We start from the raw sequence: 20,643 nt of genomic DNA, 5'->3' as shown, positions 1-20,643 counted from the left end.
AAAGCTCACAAAAGTGCATATCAAGAAAGAGACTTGTGCGTGCGGCAGAACCCTTTTCTGGGACGGACAAAGATCCGAGGTGGAAAATGGGAAGGGGCAAAGTGCATTCCTTCCCCTCCACGTGGGGTCTTTTGCGCCTGAAGAAATCCCCCCCTTCCAATTACCAACGGCTCCATAACAATTCCTTGCTTTGACACACTTCCCTCTTCCCTGTCTTTGTCTGTCCAAAGCCATGGAATTGGGACACTTGTTAATCCATGAGAACTAAAGTCTTCCATGGAATCATGTTCCTTCCTGAATCTCCATAAAATTCCTTGCCTTTCCCTTAGTAAAAGCAACTTTGTTTGCCCCTTTATGGCCCTCCTCCATAACTTCACTTATATATGCAAAACATCCTTGTAATTCATCATCAAGACAGTGTCTTAGGATTAGCCAAGACATGGGTTTATGCTCCCTTTGGTGGGTGTTGGTCCTTGCGGTGATATGTGGCGGCGGAGGCAGAGGCTCAGGTAACGTGGCACATGGCTTGGCCTGCAACTGGGGGAGCCGGGCCTCCCACCCGGTCCCGCCTGACATAGTGGTGAAGATGCTCAAGGAGAACGGGTTCGACAAGGTGAAGTTCTTTGAGGCCGAGGCCGGACCGCTCAAGGCTCTCGGGAAGTCCGACATTGAGGTCATGGTAGGGATTCCCAACGACATGCTTGCCGGCCTTGCGAGTGGCGTCCAGGCCGCAGTGAACTGGGTCTCGGCAAACGTGTCCTCTTATATATCGAAATACGGGACAAATATAAGGTATGGTTTGTTTTCTTTTCGGTCTAGCTTCTCTGTTGTCGTACCATGTCTTGAGGATGAGCCGCCTTCCCTGTGTCTTGGACATCGAGACATGGTCTAACTTAATCGAATCAATCATTCGATATCTGATTCCGGCAGGCAGGGCTGTTCCGATACCTGTTGAGCAATGGACTTGCAGATGAATGCTTGTTTAAACATGTGCATCTATATCTGATATAATCACTCAACTTCGAATTTCATGCCACAAGGTACGTTATAACCGTGTGATTAATTAGCAGTGTGGCTTCCAGGTATGTGGCAGTGGGCAACGAACCATTTCTGAAGACATATAAGGACATGTTCGTCTCGACGGTATTCCCGGCGCTCCAGAACATCCAGGCAGCCCTGATAAAAGCTGGGCTTGCCCAAAAGGTGAAGGTCACGATCCCGATCAATGCAGACGTCTATCAGACAGACAGCGGGCTGCCCTCTGGCGGCAACTTCCGGACCGATATACATAACCTGATGATCTCCATCATCAAGTTCCTAAATGACAATGGAGGCCCCCTCACCATCAACATCTACCCGTTCCTCAGCCTTCAAGCGGACCCCAATTTCCCTTTCGAATATGCCTTCTTCAACAACTCTGCTCAGCCAGTAGTCGACGGCTCGATCACTTACACGAACGTGCTGGACGCCAACTTTGATACCCTGGTTTCGGCTCTGGAAAAAAATGGTTTCGGGTCAATGCCAGTCATAGTAGGTGAAGTAGGGTGGCCCACGGATGGCGACCCCAATGCTAACATTGCGAATGCCCGCAGGTTTAACCAGGGCCTCGTAAACCGGATAATTTCCCGTCAGGGCACCCCAAAGCGGAAGACACCGCCCGACATTTACATATTTGCGCTCCTCGACGAAGACCAGAAGAGCACCGATCCAGGGAACTTCGAGAGGCATTGGGGGCTTTTCTACTATGATGGAACTCTCAAGTACCCACTAGACATGGGGAACGGGAAATCTTTAGCACCCGCAAAAGGGGTCAAGTACTTGAAAAGGCAGTGGTGTGTAATGTCCCCTCAAGCAAGCCTTTCGGACCCGAACCTTGCCGGGAGCATCGATTATGCGTGCACTTATGCCGACTGCACGAGTCTCGGGTATGGCTCATCCTGCGGTCGGCTTGATGTTCGGAGCAATGCTTCCTATGCATTCAACATGTACTATCAGGCGATGGATCAGAGACAGGGCTCGTGCTCCTTCAACAACATGTCTGTCGTGACTGCCATTGATCCTTCCCAGAGCAGCTGCCGGTTCGAGATCATGATCGATATAGGCAAGCACGAGACTGCTAAAAGCTCTTCAAGCAAAGGAACGAAGCTTAACTTAGGCATGGCTTTTATTGTTCTTCTAGCATTGATGATCTCGGGTTAATACGTACCAGGTTGCATAGTGAAGCAACCAAGTCATTAGATCAGGTGGCTCCTACACGATATCTCGACAACATCCCGACAATTAGTTTTTCCATTGGAAAGAGCGATTCTTGTACAGACTCGGTTTCGAGGTGTAAGAAACATATATTGAGGTTCTTGTACAGAAAATTACCTGGCATAATCAGAAAATTACCAATATAAAGTCCTTATTTCCACTGAATTTTTTCTCATATTGATTACTGACATATTGATCTAAAATTTTATTCGTCTACAAGTTTTTAAACTGAGACATATATACAAATGTATTTATACAATATATATGTTTACATCAGATGGAAATCCCATTTTTTCTGAGACTATTCAATCTTCTCAATAATCTTGAAACCATATGCCTGGAGGATTTCCAAAGCTGCAAACACCAGAAAATTTTCACGTTAGAAGAAATTCAACTTGCCGAGCAATGAATCTGCCTCTTTCCATGCAATCTTTGAATCGAAAAATTCTAAGAATTTGTTCGGAGGTGGAACTGTGACTGCAATACCTGGCAGGTACACTTCGGGGTGGATAGGTCTTAGGACGCCTCTCATCTTGATCTTGTCTTGGAGTAAAAGCTGCAGAAGACCAAATAAACATGAGTTATTGAAGCAGCTTTATTCTTCAGTTTGGTCGGTAATAAAATGAAATGGTAAGAGCCGGAAAACACAAGAAAAGGACTTGCCAGAGCTCCGATGGCTGCAGGGATTCCAACTGTTAGAGCCATTGCAGTGGTCATTTTCCCATTTTCGATCTTACCAAACTCTAATAATGTCGCCTTGTGCGTTTCGCTGAGTTGGGTTTCTGGGTACTCGACCTCCACTTCGTGATGTAAGAGCACCATATCCTGACACCATAAATTGAAACCTTCAGAACTAAATTTTTTATCGACAAGGTTTATTCCGTTGAAATTTAGGATGAGAACAAAGTACCTGTTCTGTGCTTGCATAGGCTAGTTTTTCTTCCATGAGATGACAGGTGACATCGAAAGGAGTTTGACAAGTAGGAGGGATTTCCGCTCTTTCGTGAAGCCCCAAGAAACTGATTCCAATTAAAAGAAGATTGTAAAAGATAAACATCTGCAGACAAGAGTTCAGAAAAATTTGCAGTTATACTTACATGATAGTTTTGGCGGTCCTGAGGGCAGTAGTTCTATTCCCTTCGCAATGTCCAAGTCGTACAAGCTGCTCCGCGATGCCTTTCTCAGTTAGTGGAGCCTCATACGGATCCTCGTATTTGATTTTCAGAAGCTCGAGCAAGAATCTTCTGAATGTAGGTCTCTGGCCATTCGTCAGAATTGACTGAGCTTCACTATCAAAAAATCCTGCTCTTGCGAGGGCCCCCATTATTTCACTGAAACCTGAAGCCGAATTATGCTGTCAGTGGTAAGTTTGGAAATTGAGTTGCATGACAACATAGGAAAAATTCAGAGATATCCTGCCTTCGTAGCGGAGTGTTCCACGGAAGACTGTTGCTGCTTCATGACTGATGCAATACAGATCTCCGTAGATTAAAGAGTTGCGATTCGGGATGCACTCAAGAGCAAATGCAGGGAGCTCTGATATGCGAAATTTTGAGGCGGAATCATACAGTTGTTTCCCTGCACATTACTTCCATCAATGAAATCGAAAGTCCAGAATATGAACCCAAAAAAATTGCCAACCACCTTACCATCAATATATTTGATTTCATTTTTTGCTTTGTAAATGGCGGGATTGCGCCCAGCTCGTATGGCTCCAGCAGGATTCCAGCTGCAATAATTAAGAGTTTCAACAATTGTGGTTAATTGAGGTTTTGTGCTGAATAAAGAGTAAATCTTGCCGATAATCCAGAACAACAAGAACTACAGTAAAGACCTGAATTTGTATGCCAGTGGATTATTTGCAGCTGCAGGGGAAGGGAGGCCTCCACAGTAGGAGGCAAACGATCTGATTGTCCCCTTCCGTTGGTGTGCTTCATCGATCATCTTCATTGCCATCATATGATCTGATTAACCGAAATTTTGTTTAATGGTCAAAATCTAGCTAATATGAATGTATCAACAGTATTACACTGGCTCAGTTTATTTCAGCATTGTTTTTCAATAAAAAGTTTCAGCGGAGTGGTTCCTGGTCTTTTTTAGTGAACGAAACAGATTTTCATTTCACGAACTGGTTTTTCCGCATCCAGATGAATTTTATTGACTAGTTCTTGCAAGACAAACAGAACTCAGAGATTTCCAATTCAACGAGAATCGATCAACTTATATAAACATCAAACCATGAAGAAAATAAAGTAACAAAAGAGAAATCAGCACTCATATTTTTATGTTTTAGTACCTATGCCGGGGTCCAAGCCCATTTCTCCAAGAATTGTAATCCCTGCTTCCTTTGCAATGTCATTGAGCTGTGACATATTCTCGTCAACATAGCTAGCAGTCACAAGATGCTTTTTGAGCTGCAAAAGACGCCAACTTATTATTTAATTATTCTGGAGTTATAAAGGCAAGATTGCTTCTTTTGGAGAAAAAAGCAAAGAAAGATACGAGCTAGCCTGAAGTACCTCAATGCATACACTAGCAACATTAGCATGGAACATTGCGGGTAATAAACTGATGACAACCTCCACCTGCGTGGAACGCTCAAGTTGTTTATGTGAGAATTCTCATGGCACGTAAGTTAGAAATGGATCTCAAGTTAAGGAGGCAACAGGAGGAAGGTAAATAAGTCAATGCACGATCCAACCCTTCATCCTACCTGAGAAACCCACTCATAAAGACTTGCATGGTCCTTCACGTCTAGCTGAACCGCGGTTGCATTTGGGCTTCCTTCTACAATCTGTATTAGCTCTCATGGCACTATCAGATCAGAAAATAGAGTTGAAAAGAAAGGTAAATCTAAATTATACAAATATATTGCAGAGTCATGATTATAAGTGATTTTTCCACGTAAGGGATTGCCCAACAATATACTCGAGCATACTTTGACACTCAAAAGATATTCTCGATCAGAGAGGAGATAAACTGAACATTATCACCAGTAGCTTGGATGCAAAGATTTTCTCAAGCAATATACCTCTTCAGCCTCCTTGAGAAAGAGAGATCCAACAATAACTTGAATCTCATTTTCTTCTTCACGATCTGAGTCAAAACCTCGGCAGGAACCCGACACCAAAAGCTGGACAGCAGGCTGGCAGACTCGGCCAGCACCTAAAATAAGGACCGAAGTCTTCTTTTTTGCACTGTCTTCATTCATAACGCCACTGCTGTCGACTTTTCCTACTACTAGTGAAGTTCTGTTCATATCCACCTTGTCACTTTCACCCTGATTGGCCAGAGAGTTTAAGGAATCGATGATCTGATCGAGAACCGCTGGATCGTCTGCACCTACCTAAGAAGCAGTAGAATATCTACGATGAGATAATAAGATAATACAGACACAAATAGGCCAAAGCAGCTTTAGGATAAAAGTTGATCTCTTTTCTTTCGGTTCAGTTTCGGTTTCCACTGTAACTTTTTAAAATCAAATCTTTCCTGATTTCGGTTCTCAAGCAAAAATTAAACACAGGGAAAATGCTCCCCTAATAATTGTTTGCAAAAACATGTAAATTGAGAGACAAAGTCGGGCTGCTGCTGACCACAGATAATAGCTTGATGCAATGGCCACGAGATTTGAGACAAAACGTATTCTCAAAGGAAAAAACAAGACCTATTTCCGTCATTTTCAGCTACTCAAATAGATAAGAAGGTGAGGTTGAAGATTGTGAATGGAGAGCAAGTCACATAATGTTTAGACTTCATGAAACAAAATTCTGGAGAAGTATACTCACTTCAAGTTCTGAATATGATAAAGCATCAGTATTCTGACCCACTTGACACTTGACCAAGTGAAAGGAGCTGCCTGCAGCTTCGATGATATTTAGGGCCTCGTTTATCAAGAACTTGTCGAACAAGTGTCCGCTCAGAGAAACCTAGCAGTCGAGCTCATCACATTTAGCAAGATTTTCAATTTTATGTTTGCAGTAAGTACACATTGGGAAGGTGAAATGACTAGTCGAGTGTAGAATATACCAGTTTGGTATGCCTTTTCTTGTTTGCAGGAACACTTACAGGCATTTCCCTAAGAATCAGAGGAATAAAGGTATCAAACATATAATGGGAATGGAAGTCACATTCAATCATTGTACTACTTGAATTCAGGACAAATTTATGGTTAGGAATGATTTCTTCAAGATTGAACTAGACGGAATAACTTACTCCGTATCAGACTCTCGCATTCGTGGGATGTATTCGTTAAGAGGAGTTAGGGCCCCACCATGGGCTATGCAAGCTCTCCTCAAGTGGTCAGGTAGTTTGGCAATGTCAACCGTAGAAGCTAATTTTCCAATGAATTCGGATAGTATATTGCCGAAATGTCGTGAAGCCTTCACAGTGGTTTGGAGCATGGCATGAAAGAGTAGAACATTGCAATGTTATAATAGAGGAGATATGCAAAAAAAAAAAAAACACAGTAAATGTAACACAATTGATTATAGGAGAATTCGTGACTATGGCACCTCCTTCGCAAACTCTGTCGGAAGAATGTCCACAGCTGAACAAAGCAAGCCGTTTCCTTCCATATCAGAATGATAAGAATCATTTGAAACGTCGTATCTGCAAATGCCGAATCACCACATCATTGAAACAAAACCAAATATTCTTGAGATATGAACAATGATATGACATAAAAATGGCCTTGTTGTATGCACTTCAGAGTTCTAGATGGAACAAACGTATGTAAAATATCTCAGAAAAATATAGAATATGCATACCTAAAGAAGGGTGATTCTATATACGTGGTTCTGTTAATAAATTCTATCGAGCCTCCAATATCACACGTTATATCAGAGATGCCCACGAGCGGGCATCCTTTTGTCATGAGATCACGAAGCTGTTCGGTACTCAATAACCGGGGGAATCTTTTCTCCCAATACATGCAATTGACTGCATCAAGAAGCAAGCGTAATTAGTTCATCCATTTCAATATATACAAAATATTCTGAGTAACATTAGCAAGATAACGGAATCTCGAAGGGCCTGATGCAATTAGTTTACTGGTGACATCACCACCTACCGATAACGGATGCATAGGACGCTACTTTCTCATGAAAAATTGGGGTATAGTGTTCTGGATGTGCATAGTAGTCTGCCTGAAATGCGTCAGATTTGCCAATAAAAACAAATTCATGCATTAGAATATAGTATTCTAAGACAGCAAAAAATACATAAATTAATGTTCTCAGACATCGTTGTGGACAATAGGAGTGAAATAGGTCCTAGAAATACGCACTAGATAAACTGAAAAAAGAACAGGTTTTCTGTGCAGGAAAACAAGATTTGCTGATGATAAAACCCCGAGCCGTGGAAAAAACATAAAGTTGAGAGAACATACTTTGTCAAACACTTTCGTGGGGTCTTTGTGCCTAACCATGTCTTGACAAGTCACAACGCAACCGTACACTTGGAATGCTCGTTTAGATCTCCTCTCAGATCGTGAAAGATCTTTGGCCTATTCCATTAAAAAGAAGAGAATATCAGATTGCAGATTTCTGCTAGCTTAGCTTTTAGGATAAGTAGTTAACTAAGACAAATGCACTGCAGCAAGAATATGAATTAGCTGAAAGAGCTGACATTTTACCGTCTCAAAGAGTTCGGGAAGCTCGCTTGGATCCACAAAAGTGTGAGGAAGGAGCTTAAATATCTCCTGCGCACCAGCGGAAACTACACAGGCCCATAAAGAAACAGACAGAAGATTGGTAATATGTCGAAACACTACCAATAAAGAAACTAGTTCCAACTAATAAAAGTAATGAAGGTTAAAGGAGAGTTGATTTTCAATTCTGACGTTACCATTTCCTGAGCCTGTGAATACGAAAACAAGGGGACAGATACCCAATGGAAGTCCCTGAGTTGCAATTTCTTCACCAACAGAAATGACCGCAGCCTTAGCAGCAGCCAGTGAAGGATACATGTAAGATGTGCCGAGGGAGAGAAAAGGCGTTGAGTATCCCAAATTCAGATACCCTGAGAATTTAAGAAAAAATAAAAACAAATTTAGCCATAACTGATCTAACCCAAAAATAACAACCGCATATGCATATCCTCAGCATAGTTAGGTGCTGAACAGAAAACAACAGATAATGAAATACTGCAAGCTTCAAACTTTGATAAATACTATGAGCAGCATTTATAGAGAAGAAGCATTCCAGAGGCAGAATGAAGACATATCATGATGGTTCATGTCAATTGACTTACGCTGTCCTAGTCCACTTAAGAAGTCGATTAGTCCTGCTCTTCCAGCATAGTTCCCAAATGCGAGCAACCTCTTTCCGTGGTCCCCAATGATAAGCTCGTAATCATACAAAGAAGCTCTCTCAGCTAATACCTAATGACAACAAAGTGAAAAACATCAAAATGGTAAATAAGCGTCTCACCGTTATTTGGTGGCTAGCTCACAAAAAATGCCTGAAGAGTGGACCTTATCTAACAAGGGCATGTTTTCTTTCTGTGCCTTGTGTGTGTGTGAGAAGAATGCAAAAGCTCTATCAGGAAGGATCATCTCCAACTGCTCCAAGCAAAACCGGAAAATTAGTACAAAGAGAATGAACGACAGATGATCTGAAATTCTCTGAACGACTGCTACACTATAGGACTTCCTCTATAAAATTCCTTCAATATATGTAATATAAAATACAAAATAGTCTAGAGGCTTTTTAGTGCATCTATGTGAAAAAGAAGAAAGAAGAAAAGTGTTCTGGTTTCTGCAGACCTTGGGTTGCTTAATGCCCACTATAAGGCCACACTCGGACAAGTCCTCTGATATTTCACAACCAACGTCCTCATAGAGTGCATCGTGATGGATTCTCTTAGTCGATGGTTGCACAATAATTCGAGAAACTCCAGTCCGGTCCTTTCCACCAAGTAGAAGCCGAGCACAGTGTGAGGGAGTCAGGGGCACTCTCCTCTCCCACTTATTCGAGCATTCAGCGAGGATCCCAACAACTCCATTCCCGAGCATTGTCTAGGCCTTCTTCTGCAACACTGATTCACTTACAGTAGATCAACCTGCGAAAAAGGAAGTTGTAAATGTTCAAGTCTATCTTTCTCAGGCCGAATGCCGATCCAACCGCCCACTTTGCTAGTGCAGAAAATGAAGGTGGCCCGAGAAAAATGACAACTACGTCACTAGATTCGGATATATCAACAGAGCAGTCTTCTGCGAGGAGAGCTTAGGATGAAAATTGGATTCCGGCGGGTGAAGCTAACTCTTAAGCTACTACCAAAAAAGGAATACGAAAATCTAAATTAAATTAATCTTCGGCAAGACAGCCGTTCGAGTTTCGATCTCAGGAGATAGAAACATTATATCTAATGTACAGATCCTTGTCTCAGTAGAGGAACATGAAGTTCATAAAGTTGAAGTATATTCATTGACATGGCGGGGAAAAGGCAAAAGGGACTGAACATATTCGACATATCCATTTGCACTGAATATATCATAGATTTTTATAAAACAAGAAAACCCGATCTCTGACACATATTGGTTATTGATAAAGGGCCCAGCGAGGGGACAGGGGACTCAACATAAAAAATCGAAAAAGTCGAGGAGTCGATGACACGACTTAAATAACAGACGACCACTTCAAAGTTAAATTCGAGGACTAAATCTTTTCATCTTCCCCTGTCCAAACTCCTGCACTGGCAGAGCCAAGAACCAAACTTTAAGCCAAGAACTTGCAGACCCAGCAGAGATAAATGACTACCGAGCTTCTCAATCATATGGGCACAAGGAAAACTCGAGGTAAGATGTCGGCGGAAGAAGAAGAAGAAGAAGAAGATCATGGTCGTGTACCTCTGTTTCTGCGGTGAAAAGAAGGGGGCTCCGAGACGCTCTGATGCAGATCACGGTTATTACTGGTCGATGGGGTCCGAAAAATTTATCAGCAGGAAGAAAAGAGGATTTGCTCGATTTCGTCAGCAGAAGAAAAAGCGGAGATGGAAGGTTGCAGTGTCAGTATGCACCAACTTATTATTAGTGAATGATGACGACGGTGATGAAGATTGGAGAGTGCGCGAAGCAAATAAGATAAACGTGATGAATAATAAAAGTTACTGAGCAATCTGGTTATATATGGAAGGCAATCCTCTTGTGCTAATTATATATATATATATATATATATAAGAAAGAAAATTTTAGATTATCTACTATCTCGCGATTTACCGTATTAACTTTTAATCGAATTGTTTGGGATTTAAAAGTAAAAGAAATCATTTTATCTACTGATAGTGAACAAACTGTCATGTTACCAAATCACGCACCTATTGCCAGTTGTCGAGTCGGAGAAGATTCATTTACGCTCCCCAGTCATTGTCATCACGCTCGACGTAATGCGTTATAGCACTGCACGGGGGTACTTCCTTTTATTTAGTGGACAGGACACGTGCAAGATGCAACCATATTGCATGGACTGCTCCATGAAATACGATGAAACATCGGGAGTATTAAACTGCAATAAATTGGGCGTTGATTTAGCTACGATGCTACTCGGTTTGCCATAGAGTTACATTATCGTGGTTATGCCGATTAGATCCTAAATATATTACGTGAAAGCAGGGGGATGGTATTGATCTTGAATGATGATATTGATATATTATTGTTGGATTGAGAAGCTGGAACTCTTATCTTATCGCATACGGACGAAAAGGGTTTCTGCCACGTGGACTCCAGAATTTATGGCGTTAAAGGCAGAATGACGTAAAGCTCTCATAAAGTGGAGAGAGAGGGACACGACAATTGCTGCTGACTCATATGGCTAGCACGACACGTGTCGACCTGTGGTTGGGTTCTCGAACAACCTCGTCGATGTTACCGATGCCCGCTTCTGCAGTCGCCTTTCCATAACGGAAACGCCACCATCGACAATGTTTGTGTTGTGAAGTTTTTTAAATTCTGATACGATAGCGTTCGAGAAATTCGGGATCGCTGGGAGAAAATAAACTCGTGCAATTGAGGAGATTAGGAATAGGGAAATCACACAATCGGTATACGTGGTTCGGGACGGCGTGGACCGATTTTTCTTCTTATTCTAGAGTTACAATCATTTTAAAGAAACTCCCGCATATCCCTATACATTAGAAAAATAAACCCCATATAAATCTGTTTGTGGAAATCCTAATAATATTTAAATTCCTAGTGCAGATATATACCAGAAATCTATGAAAATCTAGATTACATTTCAAAATATATCACCCAATCCATTAAATAGATCGAGTATATAACTCTACCGATTTTTCGAGTCTCTTCGCTAGATAACTTTCTTCAGTCAATCGGGAATATATTTTCAACCCAACGGATAAATTGGCGAATCTAATTATCCCATGAGTAGGGCACTTGAATATTTGCCATCGACAATTAACTGTGCTTTGATGGGGCTCATCTTAAATTTAATGGGTTCTAACGGATAAAATGGTGAATCCAATTAAGTTGCGTAATGAGAAACTCCTTCTTCAAATTTTCGAGTTTGGATAAGTTGTTTTCATTCAAGAATTGTTGATGAGCTACCACTCGGATGGAGACGTTCAAGAGAGACCATTTATTTATATATATATATATATATATTTAAAGTTTTTACAGAAGAAAATATGTACAAATTACAATTATTTATGGTTCGACGCATGTCCCTTTAATTAAGTAAAATTTTGAGTTAAAGCTTTGTATGTAGAGAAAATTTGCGATTTAAAAAGTTTTATCCCTTAATGACCGATATTCCTATTCGAATTCGGAGTAATTGGGATCCAATGGATTTTTAGTTATCGTGCGGTGCACTCAAAAGAAATGCACAAGATAATTGGAAACCATTTTTTATTTGTCCTCCCTTTGAGAATTTCTGTCCCCATCATAGATCAACTAGACCATTTTTCTTTTTTCAAATATTTTTCCAACAACCAAGCGAACCATTGACTCAATTAATTAGTGCTATTTGGACGGCGGAAGCAACAGATGCATACGACGGAGATAATGGGCAAAGCACACGGTCCGACTAATGTTTATGCCTCGTGACTTTGAACGATGAGATATAATATTATGCAAATTCGAGGTCAATGAAACTGTGTTAAAATTTGAATACAGGTTTTATATAAATCAGAGTTTGATTATATATATCGTCCTTAAAATTTGAATTCAAGTTTTATGATGCTCTTATCTTTGCTGAAAAGGAGAAAAGGCAGCAGCTGATGAATTTTATGGTCACTGAGGAGGCTATCTTGAAGCAGAAGAATCCAACGGTTGAATTTGGGCCATGGAAATAACTCATTCTTTTACAAATCTGTCAAGGTGCATCATTCTCGTGGTACTATTAGATCATTGCCGTCTGAGGATGGTAGGAGGTCGGATAGCATTATGGATATAAAAGAGGAGTTATGCTAATGCACAGGGGATTCAGTGACAGCAGCTATTCTCGAGTTTTTTCTCGACTTGCAGGATGCTTCGACAAGTAAACTCTACAATTCTTACTCTGGTGCCGAAAAAGCTGAATGCAGATTATATGAGAGATTTCAGGCCCATCTCCTGGTGCAATTTAATCTATAAAGTCAGATTCAGTGATAGCAGCCATTCTCGAGTTTTTCTCGACTTGCAGGATGCTTCGACAAGTAAACCTATAATTCTTACTCTGGTGCCGAAAAAGCTGAATGCAGATTATATGAGAGATTTCAGGCCCATCTCCTGGTGCAATTTAATCTATAAAGTCATCACTGAGGTTCTTGCTAAGAGGTTGAGGGATGTTCTCCCTTCCCTTGTTAGTAAGAATCAAAAACTGCATTTACAAAAGGCAGTAGGATTTCTGATAACAGTTTGGCTTGCTTGTTCAGGAGCTCCTGAGGTGCAAAAGGGATGAGTTCTCGGTGTGCTTTAAAGATTGATCTGATGAAGGCGTTTGATTCTCTCGATTGGAAGTTCTTGGAGAATATTATTCTCAAGGCCGTCGGTTTCCCGACTAATTTTGTCAAATGGATAGTTTCTTGTATAACTTCTCCGTGGTTTTCCAGTGGCGATTAATGGATCCCTTGCAGGTTATTTTAAAGGTGGTAAGGGAGCTAGGCAGGGGGATCCAATTTCTCCCTATCTATTTGTTTTAGCCATGGAGGTGTAATCTCGGCTCTTGGACTCAGGCTGCTGCTGATGCTAGATTGGGTGTCCATCCAAAATGTCGAGGTATACAGCTGACCCATCTACGCTTCGCTGTTGACTTAATGGTTTTTACTGATGGAAATATTAGTTCTATTGACGTGGTGATGGAGGTGTTAGGTGAATTGACAAACTTCCGGAGTCTGAAGTTGAATGCTGATAAGACTGAATTCTTCTGTGCTGGCCTAGGTGAATATCAAGTTCAGGAGATCCTTGATCTAACCCGATTTAAATCGGGTTCTCTTCCTATCAAATACTTGGGGCTACCGTTGGTCTCTGGTAGATTATCCACAGAGGACTGCATGGCTTTAACTGATAAGATCACAGGTAGAATCAAGAGTTGGAACTCTCGATACTTTGTCTTATGCAGGAAGATTACTACTTATCAATTCAGCATATATCTTTTTGGCATGATAAATGGTGTGCCGATGGTCCCTTGATTGAACTTTGTGGTCGAGGCTATCAATGTTTTCCGTCAATTCTCCCTCATCAAGCACTTAATTCTGTCTTTCAAAATGGTCGAAGGGTCTGACCCAGAGATCCTCAAGCTCTGAATATACAGAGCACTGTTGAATATATTTTCCCATGTGAAAAAATTAAAAAAGAAACAACAAGTTTATATGAGACTTGGGTCCAATAATCTATTAATTTAAGCTTTTGGATTGCAGATGGGCTCAAGTCCGTGAAAGTTTAAGTGAGAATTTTACATGGTTTCAGAGCGGGTTATACTTGTACCACGCCAGATTCAATTTCGAGGTAGCCAAAAGTGCGGTTTACTATTTCAGAGGTGTGGAAGGAGGTTCGTCCTGTTGGACAATTATTATTATTTAGTTATCCATGAATATATGAAATTTCGATGCTCTAGACACGATTACTTAGTTAACCAGACTATTTCAATGAGCAGATGCATGAATTAATTGGTAATTAATTAGTGAAGAGAAGAGCATCTTGGTGTCCAAAAGCCTAACAGATTCCGACTAATTCAATTCGAGCTGGGTTGGCCCACTAAAGGGGTAAAGCTCTCCCGTTCCAATATGAATTTTCTCCATTCATAAGACTCAAATCCGATATCTTATTTAAAGAGAACAAGTGTCGAATTACTTGAACAAACTCTATTGGTAATGAAAAATCATTGTTAATTAAAATTGTCTTGTGTTTGTGGATTTCGTGTTTTCCAGCATATATACGCAGAGTCAACATTTCCAATTGCTGCTGTCTGTATGGCGAAAGCAACAGATGCGTACGGAGTGAAGCAATAAGCAACGTAAGATGAATGTATACTTCTTCTCCAGCTCGTGTCCCCAAGCCTATAAGCTGCACGGTCGGAGTAACAATGGTGATAAAAATGCGTACGCCGACTCTCGAGATGATCCCAAGGAAAGGAAGAAAGTTTTCGATGTCTCATGATATGGGATGAATAGTCACTCCGGAATATCTTTCCCCTGTGCAAACTCGATCGCGTCATACTTGTTAGAAACTTTTTTCGAGCTGCTTTGGCAACAAATTTGTCCAGTGGAACGACTTATCGATGCGGACCCTAGTGAAGAGGCCACCAGCTTACTTAAGAGAGCATGGACATACATGGAAAGGCCATGGTCTCCCTTCCATATCGTGGTAGTATTAATGGCCGAGTTATTAAGAAAAAAGTAAATACTTAAATACTTATAACCATCCAAATTTCCCCACAAGGCAGATGTCATATTCGTCTCACAAAAAAATTGTGAGTATTAATTAACGTCCAAAACAAGATTAGTCTCAGTTTATAAGTTGAGTATACCCTTGATTTTACCAAGAAAAAAAATCATAACAATTGAAAAGAAAAGCGTCAAAATACAACACTACCCTAGTAATGTATTATCAAGTAAAGAGTTCCGCGGATCCATCCCTCTATTGCAAAAAAAAAAAAAAAAAAGTGAATGAATGAATGAATCATCAATGAGGAATAGGATTTAATGATTAACAACTATTCTTTTTTGCTCGCTTGTTGCGTGAGGCTTGTCAGAAAAAAAGAAGGAATAAAAATAATAAAATTTAAGTTTATTGCAACAGGTGATAAAAAAAAGATGGAATAAAAATGAAAATATATATTTCGACTTGAGATTCGTGTATATGTTTTAAAGTAGGATCGTGAAGGAATGCTTTACCATGAGCTGGAGGTTTACGAAAAACGCTTATATGAAAGGATCTCGTGAAAGTAGCTTGAATTACATTACATTATATGTAGGTGGGCTGAGGTTGATGATTATATAAGAAAGGCTTGGCTTTGGGGGTGAGGCGGGTATGTATAACGGACATTTAGAATATACAAAAGCCGCATAATGCAATAATATATCATCCCTAGCTCTTTCATCACAACCATATCCATACCATATAATGGTGGTTTTTCAGAAAGGAAAATTGTACCCATCCCATTATCCACTGGTACGATTTGGCAGTTCGAAATGCACTGGCTATGATTATCACGGAATAGTTAGTTTTTCAAATCGCTGCCGTCGACGGTGCGACCATAAATCTAACGAGCCCTTCTGCACTTCTACAGAAGCTGGGTCTTTGCTTCAGAAAATGGGCCAGCATTGTCATTGTGATACTAACTTGATCATTCATTATTATATGCAGCATGCACTAACGAGTTTTGCTAAATCCTCTTAAGTCGTGGGTCTGTTGGGCTTTTCCAGCATTGGATTTAATCTCAGGTCCCGTGGTTCTATCAATTATTGCAATTGGGCCTTTTAGTGTTGAGGATTTCAAACACATCTTTCACCAACATATGGCAAAAAATGAAACATCAGATTAGATTGAACTCTCTTCACGATTTTTACCACGAATCTAAATTGATATGGGGTGAATAACTTAGCGAACCGTCTCGAAATAGCGAGAGTTGCATTGGGATTGAAGTCGGGCAAGAATTAACTCGAGAGTTGCATTGGAATTAAATTAACGCAAGATTTCCAATTTTATCCATTTCGAATTGATTATTGAACATGAGCGGATTGAATTATCATGAAAATACAATCCGCTCATGTTCAATAATCAATTCGAAATGGATAAAATTGGTATTGATTGTGATGCTGACCTAAGCTACCTGTAGGTTTCAGAATTAGAGGCAAATGGCTGAAGATGGAAAAATATATAGATTGGGATTAAAAGGAAAAGAATTTATTCAAAATAACTAAGACAGCACATGGAAATTAATTCATCAGAAACTGGGTGTGGATGATATAATCCACGTCTGGACCCGATCTTCTTCTTTTTTTTTTTTTCCCCGGTTATCTGGACCGATCATTTATGCTGCGTTTGGTTTCAAAGTAGGATTTTAAAATCAGATTTTAATTTTGAAAAAGAGTGGTATAAATGGGATCCACCATTTGACTTTGTATGAATTATTTTGTTTTGTTGTGAAAAAAAAGTGATATAAATGGAACTCACTTTTTTACTTTGTATCATTTATTTTGTTTTGTTGTGGGTGGAATTAGGTTGAAGTTATAATTTTAAAATCACATTTGCAAACCAAACAAGCCTTAGATACCTGAATAAATTAATAACATGATACAATCATATATCTACATATATACACACAAAAAAGTTGAACTATATTCTAATTGAATCAAACCACTACTTAAATTAAAATTTATGAAAATACAATAAATTTAATACAATCCATAGCGAAGCGCGGTATCTCATTTCTAGTACGAATTAAATTATGGATGTTTGTCACATAAAAAAGAAAAAAGAAAAAAAAAAAGATAGACGTTTATGAAGCTTTCTGTGATTATCAATGCCCAATGCCTATAAATGAGATGCAGCATGGATTGAAAATTAACACACTCGTACATCAGTACACCGAAGACATAGAGGCTAAATGAAATGAAACTGTGTATTCTCGAAAAGGCTTACTGGTTAGCGCGCCACGTCGAGAGAAGAATGCATATTAAAAGATGAGCGCAGTTATTCTCAATGTGATGTTATATGGTTAGTTTAGTGAGACAAAATAGGTCATGACGAAATAGAATTTATTACATATAAAACTCAGTAGATAATGAATGAACTTGCCATGGACGCACTATAGGATTAGTCTATATACAATTCTGCACGATATTTGTACACTGTGAAACCGAAGTAGTACATACGAAGCCAAAAAAAGAAAAGAAAAGATCGACTGTATGCATGAGTTTTTGGCCTATAGAGCTGTTGTCGGTTTGATGTTGATTTCCCAGTTTCCTCTACCATGTGGACCCGATCTTCTCCTTCTTCTTCTTCTTCTTCTTCTTTTTCCGGTGATCTGGACCCGATCTATTTAGATACATCTTGAACTTAATTAATATTCCATAATTTCCACTTGATGGAGTCCTCTAACTGTATGGCCAGCTACTCTTTTAATTAAAGGAATTAATCGTTAGAGTTGGAAGAAAAGGAAAGCCAACAATTTCATTTTTTTTTAATAAAATCTCATCAGCCGTATTTTCTAGAAAAAAATATATATCATAACTAAAGAGGATACTGTAATCTTAATTCATTAATCGCACATTGTTATATAAATGCATCTAATTAATTGATTTTACAATCATAGTTAATGAAGATAAGGTGAAATCACAAAGTAAATTCTAATTGCATGATAAATAACTGCACAAGGTTAAATTCTTCACGATAAAGAATTATTTTGAAAAATTAAATAAAATGAGAAAAAAAATGTAGAGTGACCGACAAATTTAAAGAGAGGAGAAACGAGAAAGCGAGCGCTACAGTTGTTTGTTACTCATTGGCCGAAATGGAGAACGAATAAATATTATAATTTCATTATTAAGGAAAATGAAAAATAATCATGCAAAATATTAGTGAAAATAACAACTTATATGCAATGTTCCTACAATGTATATATGCCTACTGTGCAGTACACATGGCTCTTTTTTTTATTCCCCCAATGCGTATATGACATGTAAAATAATTTGTAAGGTATAATAAATTCAATCATAAAGATGAAAAAAATATATACACCTCAATAAATTAGAAACATGATACAATCATATATATATATATACACACAAAAAAAGTTGAAATATATTATAATTGAATCAAACCGCTACTTGAATTAAAATTTATGAAAGTACAATAAATTTAATACAATCCATAGCGAAGCGCGGTGTCTCATTTCTAGTACGAATTAAATAATGGATGTTTGTCGCATAAAAACAAAGAGATAGATGTTTGTGAAGCTTTCTGTGATCATCAATGCCCAATGCCTATATATGAGATGCAGCATGGATTGAAAATTAACACACTCGTACGTTAGTATACCGAAGACTTAGAGGGTAAATGAAATGAAACTGCGTATTCTTGAAAAGGCTTACTAGTTAGCGCGATATATCGAGAGAAGAAGGTATAGTAAATGATGAATGCAGTTATTCTCAATGTGATGTTGTGGTTGATTTAGTGAGACAAAGTAGGTCATGGCGAAATCGAATTTATTACATAGAAAACTCAGTAGATAATGAATGAATTTGCCATGGACGCACTCATAGAATTAGTCTATATACAATTCTGCACGATATTTGTAGACTATGAACCGAAGTAATACATACATAGCCAAAAAAAAAAAAAGATCGACTGTATGCATGAGTTTTTGGCCTGTAGAGCTGTTGTCGGTGTGATGTTGATTTCCTAGTTTCCTCTACCATGTGATACACCGTCCATATGAATTTTGATATAGAAATGTCAAAACATATAGTCGAAAGGTAGTTCATCGAGAGAGAGGAGCCCGAAAACAACAAAACGGAAATGATGTGTGACTGGTGCATAACTGAAGAGATCTACAAGTCATTTTAAATGTGATGATCGAATTGATATAGACTAAACTGGGACGGATCGAGTCGTGATTGTGATAACCCGGGGGAGTGGCCAAATCTGTATGGAAGCCTAATGGCTGATTTAATTCGTCTTTCCGAAAGAAGGGGGATTGTGAGAGAGACATGCATCAAAATTAGCTGTAAGAACGCGTTTTCGCGTGCCCACCTCTTTTCTTCTCCTTTAATGCACCCCGTTCTCTCTCCCCCTCTTTATCGCCTTTATTGCTTTTGAAAAGAAGTTCATTCCATGCATATAATTTGATTTATTTATTTATTTATTTATGTAAAATAAAATAAAATAAGATTCCATGCATGCAATTGCTTAATTCGATCTCCACGAAACCTTGCATGGATATCATAATTTATGATCGACCAAAATGATAGAGGGAATATTGGAATCAATGTACATGTGCATGCATGGGAGCCCCTCGATTGCGGAATATGAACCCGCAGTAGTATTTTCCGGCACCGATTGATTTTATCACGACGAAATGTTTCCTCGGTCGAGTTTGATTGAATCGATGAGAGGAGTTACGCAATACATACTTGAAAGGCAACTAGGCAAGTGCATAAAATTTGAAGGATACTTCATCAGGTTGAACTTAATTACTTTCATTATTTTTCAAATTACACGGGAGGACCATGAGATTAGTAAAGATTGAAAGAGGAATAGAAGGAGCACGAGAAATACCAATGGCGAGAATGAAATTCAAAACCTCTTCTTTGATGCTATACAATTATACATTACCAATGATATAAAGTACTTATAGAGCGGCATGATCATGATGAATAATGGCTTAAAGTTTTCATGCAATCATACGGGCCAGACAATAGATGCATTGTCCCCCTAGAGTTCTTATGGAAGAAGGAAGTCATCAATTGTTAAAAAAGGAAATAAAGTTTTATCATGAGATTCATCACTAATGATGGTCATATTAATGTTCATTTTGTAGTTTAACCATATAGAAAGAAAAGTTCATGTGGCAAGCAGTTCCCAATCAGTTTGTTTATATTTGCTATGACCATTTTATTTTTCAAATTTATCATTGCTACAATGATATACGAATTTCAACTTTCCAGCTAGAATGTGCTTCCATTTACAACAGCATCTGCCAGAAGGAAGATTCAAAAGTATATTTTTTTATCACTTTTATTTATTCTTTGTTCTTTAATTCTATTGAAAAATGAAAAGTATATTTTTTATCACTTTTATTTATTCTTTGTTCTTTAATTCTATTGAAAAATGAAAAGTGTTGACATAATATCAGAAAAGAAGTTCTCAATGGAAATTACAATGCATATACATTGTATGCATTTTTTTCTGATAGGCATAAATACATGATATGCTTTTAGGATTGTCAGGGTTTTCTG

At 39.0% G+C, this 20,643-nt stretch overlaps 2 protein-coding genes and 1 long non-coding RNA gene across 4 annotated transcripts; 2 read left to right on the top strand and 1 right to left on the bottom strand.

The window, feature by feature from the left end:
- The first annotated feature begins 211 nt into the window (after positions 1–211).
- LOC116189500 (glucan endo-1,3-beta-glucosidase 6) lies at positions 212–2,396 on the top strand. The gene is made up of 2 exons (XM_031519186.1): positions 212–792; positions 1,083–2,396. Exons 1-2 carry the CDS (start codon positions 440–442, stop codon positions 2,197–2,199), a joined length of 1,470 nt encoding a protein of 489 aa, XP_031375046.1. The 5' UTR covers positions 212–439; the 3' UTR covers positions 2,200–2,396.
- LOC116189499 (alpha-aminoadipic semialdehyde synthase) lies at positions 2,388–10,347 on the bottom strand. The gene is made up of 25 exons (XM_031519185.1): positions 10,100–10,347; positions 9,017–9,312; positions 8,726–8,812; positions 8,503–8,632; positions 8,098–8,271; positions 7,886–7,968; positions 7,640–7,756; positions 7,322–7,397; positions 7,020–7,191; positions 6,765–6,861; positions 6,466–6,632; positions 6,280–6,328; positions 6,039–6,179; positions 5,285–5,599; positions 4,967–5,047; positions 4,773–4,838; positions 4,550–4,667; positions 4,088–4,217; positions 3,903–3,982; positions 3,673–3,831; positions 3,351–3,591; positions 3,164–3,272; positions 2,917–3,078; positions 2,740–2,809; positions 2,388–2,607 (listed from the first exon to the last, which is right to left on the bottom strand). Exons 2-25 carry the CDS (start codon positions 9,263–9,265, stop codon positions 2,555–2,557), a joined length of 3,126 nt encoding a protein of 1,041 aa, XP_031375045.1. The 5' UTR covers positions 9,266–9,312; positions 10,100–10,347; the 3' UTR covers positions 2,388–2,554.
- Positions 10,348–12,259: 1,912 nt separating this feature from the next.
- LOC116187469 lies at positions 12,260–15,304 on the top strand. Of its 2 annotated transcripts, XR_004152065.1 has the most exons (6): positions 12,260–13,018; positions 13,117–13,459; positions 13,622–13,759; positions 14,101–14,231; positions 14,337–14,445; positions 14,611–15,304. It is a non-coding gene; the product is annotated as an uncharacterized LOC116187469 (long non-coding RNA). The 2 variants fall into 2 exon arrangements; XR_004152064.1 differs by having other exon boundaries at positions 12,261–13,459.
- The last annotated feature ends 5,339 nt before the right edge of the window (positions 15,305–20,643 follow it).

This window comes from Punica granatum, chromosome 8 (assembly GCF_007655135.1).
Source record: "Punica granatum isolate Tunisia-2019 chromosome 8, ASM765513v2, whole genome shotgun sequence".
NCBI lineage: Eukaryota > Viridiplantae > Streptophyta > Magnoliopsida > Myrtales > Lythraceae > Punica > Punica granatum.
Note: the sequence above shows the minus strand (reverse complement) of the source record. Positions and strands in the feature narration are given on the sequence as shown.

Coding starts and splice junctions, on each gene's coding strand:
- LOC116189500 (XM_031519186.1), top strand. CDS start 440: ATGGGTTTATGCTCCCTTTGGTGGGTGTTGGTCCTTGCGGTGATATGT. Junction 793..1,082: donor AAATACGGGACAAATATAAG/GTATGGTTTGTT, acceptor TGTGGCTTCCAG/GTATGTGGCAGTGGGCAACG.
- LOC116189499 (XM_031519185.1), bottom strand. CDS start 9,265: ATGCTCGGGAATGGAGTTGTTGGGATCCTCGCTGAATGCTCGAATAAG. Junction 3,983..4,087: donor CCACTGGCATACAAATTCAG/GTCTTTACTGTA, acceptor TAATTATTGCAG/CTGGAATCCTGCTGGAGCCA. Junction 3,079..3,163: donor CCTATGCAAGCACAGAACAG/GTACTTTGTTCT, acceptor TTATGGTGTCAG/GATATGGTGCTCTTACATCA.